Below are 12,952 nucleotides of genomic sequence, written 5' to 3'. Positions count from 1 at the left end.
TCTCTTCTTCTGTGCATTATGTTGAATAATAATCAGTGTATGACAGCAGCACTAGATATAATGTGTGTGTTGTGTTCAGATCTTCAGGTGGAGTCTCCTGAGAGAGTGACAGAGGGAGATTCAGTCCGTCTGACATGTAAAAGCAGCTGCACTCTGACTGACAGAGCAACATTCATCTGGTACAGAAACTCACAGCCATTAACTGAGAGAAGAGACAGAAACAATGAACTCCTGCTGCAGTCAGTCAGAAGAGAGGATGCAGGCAGATATAGCTGTGCTGTACACGGACACAATCACATCTCTCCTGCTGTTCAGCTCAATGTCATGTGTGAGTACAGATTAATTTGTTCTTTTTAAAAACTGGAGATTATATTTGAATGAGATGATTTAAGGATTTTTGTGACCCTTTTAGATCCTCCAAAGAGTGTTTCAGTCTCCATCAGTCCATCTGGTGAGATAGTGTCAGGAGATTCAGTGACTCTGATCTGCAGCAGTGATTCAAACCCTCCTGCTCTGAACTTCAGCTGGTTTAAAGGAAGAAAGTTAGTAGGATCTGGAAGAATCTACAGCATCTCAAAGATCAGCTCTGATGACAGTGGAGAATACAAGTGCAAGGCCAGAAATGAACATGGATTGAAATACTCTGATACTGTGACTTTAAACATCATGTGTGAGTTAATGATGGTTCAGTGACTGTACTAATCATCAAATTAATGGATTAACAATCGCAAAATATTAAGATTTTCTTTTAGGTTGAGCTCATGTACTTCTATTACCCTTTTTAAATGGAGGTAAACTGATCAGTTTCTCTTTATCTTTCCTCTAGTCCCAGTACACCACTGGAAGATATATCATACAGCAATTGTAGTATCACTTTGTGGAGTTGTAGCTGCTATCATCATTGTGTTAATAACCTGGTAAGAATCTGAATTTTCATTTTTGCATTTAGTCATATAGTTAAATAATATTTTGTTAATATGTTTTCTTTTCGAGCAGCTGTATGATCAGAAAGAAACAGCAGTCCAAGGTCAGTGCTTTTCACTACAATATGGGCTCAAATACAGGGTTTGTCATTGAACATGAACTGAACTGATTGCAACACTCTTGGATTTCTCATATTCCTTTCTGTTTTCTTCCTCTCAGTCCTCCACAAACAATTCTGATGGAATGAGTGTAAACTCTGATCATAAACTGATCTCATATGTGTATGAGAATGTGATGGTAAGTGCACCTCTTTTCGTCTGGCCTACCCTAATTCAAAAACTAGTTTTGTTTTCCTCTTTCTCCTGGTTCTCATGTTTTCTTCTGTCTCTCTTCCATTAAGGCTGTTCATCCATGCACCAATGCTCCTAAAATAAACATCCCTCTGTATGAGAATGTTACAGTTTATGAGAATGTTACTGTAAGTGTCCAGCTCTTCTCATGAGAGTCAATAGAGATAATCTTGTGCTATTAAATGTGATAAAAATGGTTAATCATTAAAATTGGATCTGATTTTTGTCTCAGACTAACAGGAATATGCTGTAGTGATGATGGCACACACCAAAACATTTTACAGTCTTCATGTGACTGTGTGGGTGGAGCCTGGATGATTGACAGGAGTGTCTGATGACGACATGTGACAATGGATACAAGTGGAAGTCAAAGACTTGTGGTCGGCAAATAATGTTGTCATGAAAATATATAGTTGCTTGACTTGTTTGATTATGAAGGCTTACAGTTGATGCTAATTGTTTGTTAATTAGATTGTTGTTCACTGAAAAAAATGATTTTTTGATGCTGTTCACTTTATTTAAACAACTTATTTTGATTCAACACCATTGTATTAGGTTTCTGGTTCAAATTCAATTGCTTCATGTTAAATTAAGTTGAAACAATTACTTTTTGACTTAACTTGATGTTTTCATATTAGAATAACATGTTTCAATCAAGTAAACCCAACCAGAACTCAATCAAACAGGATTTTAACTTCCCATCATGCTTTGCAAAGGGGCTGAACTAGGAGTGTAAATGTTGAAATAAAGTGTTATTTTAAGCAGTTTTTAGGAAGATGAGAAAATGGAAAGACTTTTTAATGTTTACTGTTCTATTATGTTGGTATTTAAAAGTTTCTGTTAATTAATAGTTTTAGGGTTACCATTGTGGTGAATTGTTGCACTGGTGCATGGGTTGAGGACCTGCTAACAAAATTTCAACATACTTTAATAAGAAAGCAATCACTGTGGTAGTGTTCTGGGTTGCATTTCCCAAAAGCATTGTAAGCTTATGTTGATTGTAAAACCATTACCACCAATGGACTTATGATCAATTTAGGCTTTACAATGTTTTTGGTTAAGGCAATTTAGGGTGAATCCAGTATCACATCTAGATTTCTAACACAGAACAGCACAAAAGTTATGTAAGTCACAAAATTAAACAAGAACAATTAATTGTAAAAATCAATGTATATGAAAACAATTTACTTTTTTAATTTATTTATTTATTGCTTTTTAATTATTTTATTTTAAATGAACACAATTTATTCTAGTTAATTTAACATGGTTGATTTTACTTGTCTCAATCATGTGGAACCATTGTCCATGATTGAATTGAGTAAGTTGGACATAACTATTTTACATAGATTCTTCCTTAGTCAATTGTTTTGTCACAACTCAAGGATTTTGCATAGAGTAAAAATAAACCTTTAATGTTAATAGAAACTAAGTTGGTTGTGTGGAACCACGGTCCATAATTGACTTGAGTTAGTTTAAAGTGTCATTTTTTTGAGTGTTTTGAGTGTTTGTGTCACTGTAAACCTCTTTATGGTCAGTGTAGGAATACAAATGTTCTAGTAAATATGCTTTTAACATTGAACATTTTGAATTCATCTTTCATTCAATAAATTAGTTATCTCAATTCTAGTAGTCTTAGTTTACGCCCATGGAAATTATTTTACACTGTATGTGATGAACACTTTTTTTTTTTACAATGCACTAAGGATAAAATCGAGTCCTACTCTGTGTTTTTTTTTTTGTTTTTTTTTTTTTCTTGTTTGATAAGCCACTTAAGGACATGATGCATTCAAGAATAAGGCCACAAGATAAAACTTTCAGACATTCAAATGAATCAATTCTGCTTCATCAGTGTGTTTTAAGTTCTTTGTTTTTTTTAACTTCTGGATTACTATTAATCAGTCAGTAAACTGGAGGTTTTATCTGATGCACAGTTGGCGATGCTGGTGATGAAATTTTGACCTCACTGTTACTGCAATACCTTCCAGTGTTTTACAATCCTGGCTCCATCAGTTCCCATTCCAGGATGGAAGCTATTATTCTCTCTCTCTCTCTCTCTCTCTCTCTCTCTCAAGATCAGGTTCCTCATCATCACTGTCTGTATGCAACTGATTGAATATAGATATTCCCAAGTTTGAAAACATTATTACATGAGCATGATATAAAGTTTCTCAGAGTTTACCTTTTATGCCTTCAGTCTAATGTCATCAGCTAAAACTCTTCTTGTGCTTTATCAGAAGTTGAGGTGTCAAAAGCTCAAATTAAAATATAATGTGTTAATCACATGTCATTCAGTGTGAAAACACCAATACTGGTTTCATCCTGTTCATTTGTAGTGCTGTGTCTGGTCATGGGTGTTGGTGAAACGTGTAAGATCTTGATTTTATAACCGTTCTTTCAAATATGTGTGGGGGATTTATGTGAGACTGGTTGAGGCTAGTTGTTACAGGGCTGTGTCTCAATAACTATATGGTTTAAAATCAAAAGTCTAAGAGCAAAAATATTTGTTTTCTCCAGCAATATTTGGTGTTATTGACAAACACCTCGATAAAAATCCACTTTAATCTTTTACACAACAATATTGTAACCCTTATATCCAAGACTTGTATATTAAACTGTCTCTGTACAGAAAGCGGCTTTTAAAAATAAACCTGTCATAAGAAATATTCATCAGAGTAAGTGTGACAACTAGTCCTATGTGCTGTAAACATTAGGTGGAACATTACAGTTTCACAGTATGAAATTGAAAGCCATCGTTCTGGCAGAGCTCTACTGTCTACGATGTGGAGGAAAGATGTTGGTCAGTTACAAACTTATGTAGTGCAAAAATGACTGTTGTTGTCATTTTCTAGGATAAATACAGTATTTGATTGATTTCTGTGTGTATTAAGCAAAGAACTAGAGCTTATTTCTCTTTTTGGTTTGTTCTGTTCAATCTTGGAATGGATGGCGCTCAGTTTTCACTGACAAGAAAGAGGAAGATTGGGGCACAGTGCAGCGTGATCCTGGATCAACATTCCAATCAACCAATCAGATTTGAGGGACAGTTTACAGTTTATGTCAAGTTTAGGCTTACAACCAGGGTTAGGTGCTTCTACATCAGTGTTATTCACCTATCATTTCCCTCTGATTTTAGGGATAACTTATGGGTAGGGTTAGGTTTAGGGGTAGAGATATGGTTAGTATTCAATTTTCGGACAGGAAAGTTGTTCCAGGATCAACAAAATATTTTGACCAAAGAACGTGTCTAACTCTGCAAAATCAGGACATGTGATAAGGGCACTGATGCTACATTAGGTGAATCACACACTAGTACATATGCATGTGCAGCTATAGTCAAGATACAGTGGGTTTATGTGTAGTTGATCTAGTGTCTTCATCTGTATGTCCAACTCTTACGGAAATAAAATATGTTTCCATATATCAATATATTATTGTTACAATCGAGTCTCCCACACCAGATCTCTCGCACCGCCCGAGGGAGTGAGGGACTGTTTATCTGGGTTCTGATTTCTGCTGCCTGCCTCAACCCTTTGCCTGTTTATCGTTTGTGTTTTGCTTGCTGCCTGCCTTGACTCTCTGCCCGATTCCTAGATTTGTTAATGCTGTACTACTGTTGTATAATAAACTGCAGATGGATCAATACCCTCCTTACTCATCACAATTATATGTAGTAAATATACCGTGAAATATATTAAATTATATATTGCATTAATATATTGTGTTATATATTACAATATATTGAATAATACACAAGGGGCCAGTTTCACAGACAGGGCTTAGTCTAAGCCAAGATTAGACCTTAGTTCAATTAGGATGTCAAGTCAAGTCAAGTCAAATTTATTTATATAGCGCTTTTACAATTGGTAATTGTTTCAAAGCAGCTTTACATATTAGAAGCACAGAAAAAAAGGGAAGTGGTTAAAACTGTACAAACAAGCGTGGTAATATGTAACATATACAAGATGGTGCTACATTAAGCCAATGTCGGCTGACTTCCAGGGGTGGAAAAAACCCCCTAGGAGAAAAACCCAGCGTGCTAGCACTGGGAAAAAAAGTCCTAGGAGGGAAAAAACCCCTTGGAAGATATATATATATGTAAATGTATATGGAGATCAAAATCTGAATTGTACATTTTTATTATAGAGATTAAAAATCGATTATATATAAATATATGTAAGCGGATACGGGGATTAAAAATCTGAATTATAGATGCAGCCAGAATTGGATCTTTAGGCCCATTGTCTCCTGGGCTACGTTGTAGTCAGGTCCAGACGCAGGTTCTCCATCTGATCTGGATACGGCCTGGATCCAGCACCCGGCAAACCTCAGGATAAGCAGAGAGACAGATATTAGCGTAGATGCCATTCTTATTCTGATGTACAGGTATATCTAGTGTTATAGGAAATGTTCTCGGTTCCGGCCGACCTAATTATTGCAGCGTAACAATCCTTTAACGAATTTGAAAAATGTTAATGTATTGATAATGTGTTATGTGTATGCAAGAGCAAAGAGATGTGTTTAGTCTAGATTTAAACTGACAGAGTGTGTCTGCTTCCCGAACAATGCTAGGAAGATTGTTCCAGAGTTTAGGTGCTAAATAGGAAAAGGATCTGCCGCCTTCAGTTGATTTTGATATTCTGGGTATTATCAACTGGCCTAAATTCTGAGATCGCAATAAACGTGAAGGACTATAATGCATTAAGAGCTCACTTAGGTACTGGGGAGCTAAACCATTTAGAGCTTTATAAGTAAGTAGCAAGATTTTAAAATCTATACGATGTTTAATAGGGAGCCAATGTAATGTTGACAGAACTGGGCTAATATGGTCATACTTTCTGGTTCTAGTAAGAACTCTATCTGCCGCATTTTGGACCAACTGTAGTTTGTTTAAAAGCCGAGCAGAACAACCACCCAGTAGAGCATTACAATAATCTAGTCTTGAGGTCATGAATGCATGAACCAACTGTTCCGCATTTGTCATTGAGAGCATATGTCGTAATTTAGATATATTTTTTTAGATGGAAGAAGGCGGTTTTACAGATACTAGAAACATGACTTTCAAATGAAAGATTGGTATCAAAGAGCACACCCAGGTTCCTAACTGAGGACGAAGGTTTAATGGAGCACCCGTCAAGTGTTAGAGAGTATTCAAGGTTTTTTCGTGAGGAAATTTTTGGTCCAAAGATTAGGAAATCAGTTTTTTCTGAATTTAATAATAAGAAATTTCTTGTCATCCAGTTTTTAATGTCAGCTATGCATTCTGTTAGTTTTGTGAATTTGTAGGTTTCGTCAGGGCGCGAGGAAATATAGAGCTGAGTATCGTCAGCGTAGCAGTGAAAACTAACACCTGTCACAGACACGTCAGGTTCCACCTCACTCCCTTACCCATGCACTCAATCACCGGAATTCTAATCACCGCCACCTGAAGCTCATCACCACAGTCATCAGTCACACTATATGAACCCCACACTCACACACACACTTTGTCCGGTCTCGTTCGTGATACACCCCGTTGTTCACTTACCTCAAGGACTCTCAAAACGATACTTACCTGTCTACATCATCTCCTTCGTCTCCATTGTCTCCAGTACTCCTCGTGTTCCTAACTGCCTGTGTGTGTGAGTGTTCCTGTCTGCCATCTCCAGCGTCTCCTTCCACCATCACCTGCATCACACAGAAAAGGACAGTATTACCTCTTATTCATCTCCAAGACCTTCCATATCTATATTCCCTTACCTGTTTGCTCTGCTGATTGTCACAATAAACTGCCCAACTGCTTTTATCTCTGCTTCCGGTGTCTCTGTTGTAACAGAAGACCGGACCTTAACAGCCATACATCAGCATGAGCTACAATGACCCATTTCAAGAGCTCGTGGACGCATTGCGCCGAGCACTCAACCCTCAAACACAGTCACCGCCGCCAGGACCCCTCACCGCTGCCACTTCCGCATCCACTGTCACCGCTGCTTCACCTGTTTACACCGCCAGTCCCATGGCCAAACCAGCGCCCTACTCAGGATCGGCGGAGGACTGCAGCGGATTCCTTCTTCAGTGCGAGTTGGTCCTGGAGATGCAGCCGCACCTCTATCCCACCGAAACGGCGAAGATAGCGTTCATAATCTCCCAACTGCAAGGTAAGGCCCTTCAATGGGCGGATTCCCTCTGGACTCAAAAAGGCTCAGTCGTAAAATCCTATCCAGCGTTCGTCTCCCACTTCAGAGAAGTCTTCGGAAGACATTTGGCTGATCCTTCTACTGGTGAGAAACTGTACAATTTAAAACAAGGAAACCAGACTGTTAACGATTATGCCTTGCAGTTCAGAACGCTTGCCGCAACCAGCGGCTGGAATGAACAAGCCCTCATCACCACCTTTCGACAAGGTTTGGAGCCTAATGTGCGGTTGCATCTCGCTGCATACGAGGACTCCATGGGACTCGAACAATTCATCCAACTCGCCATCCGTGTGGGTTCTCGTATGCAGTCGTGTCTCCTTGAGCACCAGGGCCAACCACTGACCACCACCCTCCTCTGTCGGTCCGAACCCGTCAGCTCTCCAGAACCAGCCACCGAACCCATGCAAGTGGATAACTCACGTTTGTCTCCAGCAGAAAGGCAGAGAATGCTGACCCTGAATCTTTGCTTGTACTGTGGATCCCCTGGGCATGTCATCTCCACATGCCCAACCCGTCCTCCTCGACCTGTGGTGAGTGCTATCATTCCTTCAATCCAAAAGATGAAACCACTCACTACTATCGTAAACCTTACTGCTGCTAATGCTTCCGTTCCAGTGGTGGCGCTCCTCGATTCAGGGTCAGCAGGAAACTTCATCTCCGGCGCCCTCTGTCGACACCTCGGGCTCAAGACCTCGCCTTCTCCGATTAACTACCAGGTCCACTCCATCACGGGCAAACCCCTAAGCCGAAAGATGATTCGTCGCGTTACTGGTCCCCTTCAACTGCAAGTGGGTATCTTCCACTCTGAGAACATCCATCTGCTGGTTCTGGAGGAATCCACCGCTGACGTGGTTCTAGGGCGCCCGTGGTTGGAACTCCACAATCCCACCATCTCCTGGCGCACGGGCGAAGTCCTGAAGTGGGGCGACCACTGCTTCTCCAGCTGTTTCCCAGAACTTCCTGTTCCAAGATCTCCTCTCTCCAAGAATATCTCCGTGAACGCTACCTCCATCGAAAGTCCTGTGGAAAAACGCTCCGTGGATGTTCCACCCGACTACGCCCCCTTCAGTGATGTCTTCTGCCCGCAACGCGCCTCCAAGCTTCCTCCACACCGGCCATGGGACTGCGCCATCGATCTGTTACCGGGTGAGCCAGTGCCTAGGGGACGCATTTACCCCCTATCTGTACCGGAGGAGAAGGCCATGGAGGAATATATTAAAGAGGCCCTTAACCAAGGATACATCCGCCCGTCTACTTCCCCTGCTGCTTCAAGCTTCTTCTTCGTGGGCAAGAAGGACGGAGGCTTGCGGCCCTGTATCGATTATCGCTCATTGAACAAAATTACAGTGAAATTCAGGTATCCACTTCCCCTCGTCCCAGCGGCCCTGGATCATCTCCGCGGTGCCACTGTGTTCACCAAGCTGGACCTCCGCAGCGCGTATAACCTCATCCGGATACGCGAGGGGGACGAGTGGAAGACCGCCTTCGTCACGCCCACCGGCCACTATGAATACCTCGTGATGCCGTATGGCCTGGTCAACGCCCCCTCCGTATTCCAGGATTTCATCCATGAGGTGCTCCGGGAGTTCCTCCACAAGTTCGTTCTGGTGTATATTGATGACATCCTCATCTACTCCCGGAGCTTGGCCGAACATCGCCACCACGTTGCGGAGGTCCTCAAGCGCTTACGGCAGTTCCAACTCTTCCTAAAAGCAGAGAAGTGTTCCTTCCATCAGCCCTCTGTCCACTTCCTGGGATATGTGATTGACCACAGTGGCATCCGGATGGACGAGGGGAAGGTTTCCGCCATCCAGAACTGGCCAACTCCCACTACCATTAAAGAACTCCAACGTTTCCTCGGCTTCTCCAATTTCTACCGTCGCTTCATCAAGAATTACAGCACCATCGTCAGCCCACTCACCAACCTGCTCCGTAAACAGCCCAAGTCTCTGTCCTGGTCCCAGCCTGCCACAGAAGCTTTTGAGACCCTCAAGAAAGCCTTCACCACCGCTCCCCTCCTCGTCCACCCCAATCCAGATTTACCATTCGTCGTGGAGGTGGATGCCTCCACCACTGGAGTGGGAGCGGTCCTCTCACAGCAGCAGGGGAATCCAAGTAGGCTCCATCCATGCGCCTTCTTCTCCCGCAAGCTCAACCCGGCGGAGGTAAATTACGACATCGGGGACCGTGAACTCCTGGCTGTCAAGCTCGCCCTTGAGGAGTGGAGGCATTGGTTGGAGGGAGCTAACCACCCTTTCCAAGTTCTTACTGACCATAAAAACCTTAAGTATCTGAAAGCTGCCAAACGACTCAACCCACGTCAAGCCAGATGGGCAATGTTCTTCTCAAGATTTAACTTCGCCATCTCATACCGCCCTGGGTCGAAGAACCTCAAGGCCGATGCTCTCTCACGTCTCCACGCTCCCGAGGAGAAGAATGATGACCCTGAAACTATCCTGCCCGAGTCTCTCTTCATGAGCCCCATCGAATGGTCGGAAGAGACCTTACCCTCCTCCAATGCCTCCTCACGCACTCCGCCGGGTTGTTCCCAAGGCTTGCGTTACATCACCAGGACACAACGCACTCCACTCCTGCACTCCGTTCACTCATCACTGGTCACCCGGGGGTCAATGAGACCCTCTCGCTGCTCAAACAGCGCTTCTGGTGGCCAAATATGGCCAGCGACGTCAGAAGGTACGTGCAGGGCTGCAGGGAGTGCGCCATCTCCAAGAGCCCACGCCATCTTCCAACCGGCAAGCTCAATCCTCTGCCCGTTCCTGAGAGACCCTGGTCACACCTGGGAGTAGACTTCGTCACCGAACTCCCTGAATCTGATGGTCACACCTGTATTCTGGTAGTCGTAGACCGTTTCTCCAAAGCCTGCCGTCTGATCCCCCTGGAAGGTCTACCCACTGCCATGGCCACAGCGGAATTAATGTTCAACCATGTCTTCCGTCATTATGGAATCCCCGAAGACATAGTCTCTGATAGAGGACCTCAATTTATCTCTCAAGTCTGGAAGGCTTTCTTCTCCCTCCTGGGTGTGACCGTCAGCCTATCGTCTGGATACCATCCTCAGTCGAACGGGCAGACGGAACGGAAGATCCAGGAGATTGGCCGCTTCCTGCGTACCTTCTGTCACGGCCACCAGGACTCCTGGAACCAGTACCTGGGCTGGGCCGAGTACGCCCAGAACTCCCTCCGTCAAGCTACAACAGGATTAACACCTTTCCAATGCGTGCTCGGCTTCCAGCCCCCACTGTTCCCCTGGGACGGGGAACCCTCCAACGTGCCAGCGGTCGACTACTGGTTCCGGGAGAGCGAGAGGGTATGGGACTCAGCTCATCACCAGCTGCAGAGAGCCCTGCGCAGGCGCAAGATGACAGCCGACCTTCGGCGCTCCCACGCTCCTACCTACCAACCGGGGCAGAAGGTCTGGCTGTCCACCAGAGACATCAGGATGCGCCTGCCCTGCAAGAAGCTGAGTCCCCGCTTCACTGGCCCATTCACCATCCTCCGACAGATCAACCCCGTCACCTACCGGTTACAACTTCCTGCACAATATAAAAGAATTCATCCAACCTTCCATGTGTCACTCCTAAAACCTCACCACCCTTCTGTTCTTCCTTCCACAGAACCTGACGTGGCAGCCGTCGAGCCCCCCCTTCCACTCATCCTGGACGATGGGACTGCCTACGAGGTTCGAGAGATCCTGGACTCCCGGCGCCGTGGTGGTCTCTTAGAATATCTGGTGGATTGGGAAGGCTACGGTCCCGAAGAACGCTCATGGGTCCCTAAGAATGATATCCTTGATCCTACTCTGTTACAGACTTTCCACTCCAACCACCCGGACAGACCTGCCCCACGACCTCGAGGACGACCACCACGACGTCGGGGTCCTCGGCCCTCAGGAGCGGGCCGTGGGAGGGGGGGTACTGTCACAGACACGTCAGGTTCCACCTCACTCCCTTACCCACGCACTCAATCACCGGAATTCTAATCACCGCCACCTGAAGCTCATCACCACAGTCATCAGTCACACTATATGAACCCCACACTCACACACACACTTTGTCCGGTCTCGTTCGTGATACACCCCGTTGTTCACTTACCTCAAGGACTCTCAAAACTATACTTACCTGTCTACATCATCTCCTTCGTCTCCATTGTCTCCAGTACTCCTCGTGTTCCTACCTGCCTGTGTGTGTGAGTGTTCCTGTCTGCCATCTCCAGCGTCTCCTTCCACCATCACCTGCATCACACAGAAAAGGACAGTATTACCTCTTATTCATCTCCAAGACCTTCCATATCTATATTCCCTTACCTGTTTGCTCTGCTGATTGTCACAATAAACTGCCCAACTGCTTTTATCTCTGCTTCCGGTGTCTCTGTTGTAACAACACCATGCTTCCTAATTATCTCTCCTAAGGGCAGCATGTACAGAGTGAAAAGCAACGGTCCTAATACTGAGCCTTGTGGTACCCCATATTTAACATGTTTAAGCAGATTTTTAAACGCACAATAGAAAAAAAAAAACATTACTGGTGTGCATCTTGAGTCAAAACAATGGCACTGTTATATTTTAAGATATGTCAGTACAAGTTGCTTTCAGCTAAAACAGCTCAAACATGCATTTTAGTCTAGAACTTGCTTAAGCCTTGTCTGTGAAACTGACTTTTTAACTTTTTTACTTAACTTTTTTCTCTGGATGCTGTAACTGTTTGTTTATAAGACGCAGTCAATATGGCAAGCAAAAAAAAAAAGCCAAGAGAAATTCTGGGGATCTGCTGGGTATTTATTTATGATGTCATAATCATCATTGAACATCCTGCTTCACATATCTCATCCCAAGGCTTATCACAAATACATTTTGGGATGAGATCTGTGACAGAAAAAACACACAGTTTCAAATGGAAATCAAATGTTAAAAAGTCAAGAGTCAAGAACCTAACTAAAGCAAACACTGATCCCCCATAATGGTGACTATAAAATTATGTTATATTCAATAAAACATCAACATCTAAACCTCTGTTAATTATCAATAAGATCGTCTGTAGTTGTGTGACAGAAATAAAGTCAAACTGGTCTTTCTTTACAAAGTGAAATCGCCAACTACTGGCCTGGCATGCATAATGCAGTGTTTTTAGTCATTTTCGCAGATGCGTGTGAATGGAAATTGTTTAGACAGAGATGTTGTTTCTGTGAAAAGAAAATACTTTTACTTTTATTTTTTTACACCGTTGTTGTGTAAACGTATCCTTAGTTACAAATTTAATTTAACTGATACTGATAACCAAACAAATTGTTCTCACCTGAGACTCCTGTGTGTTATTTCTCTTTTTCATCCACCTGATTCCCCTTTAAAGACAATGATTTGACACAATTACAACCAATCAGAACTTACATGATGTTTAATACACAATTATGATTTTTAGCCAATAAGGTTTCTCTAGGATGTGGCACTGCCGTCTTTCACTCCTGGAAGGCACGTCCTTGTGCCATAGA

General features: G+C 43.3%; 2 protein-coding genes across 2 annotated transcripts in view; one reads left to right on the top strand and one right to left on the bottom strand.

The window, feature by feature from the left end:
* Nucleotides 1–12,952, bottom strand: part of LOC137032441 (B-cell receptor CD22-like) — a 900,294-nt gene that overhangs the window by 503,007 nt on the left and 384,335 nt on the right. The window lies entirely within an intron of this gene.
* LOC137031526 (B-cell receptor CD22) lies at nt 61–1,628 on the top strand. Its single transcript, XM_067402535.1, has 7 exons — nt 61–328; nt 413–670; nt 827–917; nt 997–1,027; nt 1,144–1,221; nt 1,325–1,402; nt 1,507–1,628. Exons 1-7 carry the CDS (start codon nt 61–63, stop codon nt 1,525–1,527), a joined length of 825 nt encoding a protein of 274 aa, XP_067258636.1. The 3' UTR covers nt 1,528–1,628.

This window comes from Chanodichthys erythropterus, chromosome 12, assembly GCF_024489055.1.
Source record: "Chanodichthys erythropterus isolate Z2021 chromosome 12, ASM2448905v1, whole genome shotgun sequence".
NCBI classification, from domain to species: Eukaryota; Metazoa; Chordata; class Actinopteri; order Cypriniformes; family Xenocyprididae; genus Chanodichthys; species Chanodichthys erythropterus.
Note: the sequence above shows the minus strand (reverse complement) of the source record. Positions and strands in the feature narration are given on the sequence as shown.

What these genes read in the sequence shown, in the direction of transcription:
- LOC137031526 (XM_067402535.1), top strand. Translation starts at nt 61, where the DNA reads ATGTGTGTGTTGTGTTCAGATCTTCAGGTGGAGTCTCCTGAGAGAGTG. An exon ending in TGTTCAGCTCAATGTCATGT is followed by an intron (nt 329 to 412) that starts GTGAGTACAGAT and finishes TGACCCTTTTAG; the next exon opens with ATCCTCCAAAGAGTGTTTCA. An exon ending in TGTGACTTTAAACATCATGT is followed by an intron (nt 671 to 826) that starts GTGAGTTAATGA and finishes TCTTTCCTCTAG; the next exon opens with TCCCAGTACACCACTGGAAG.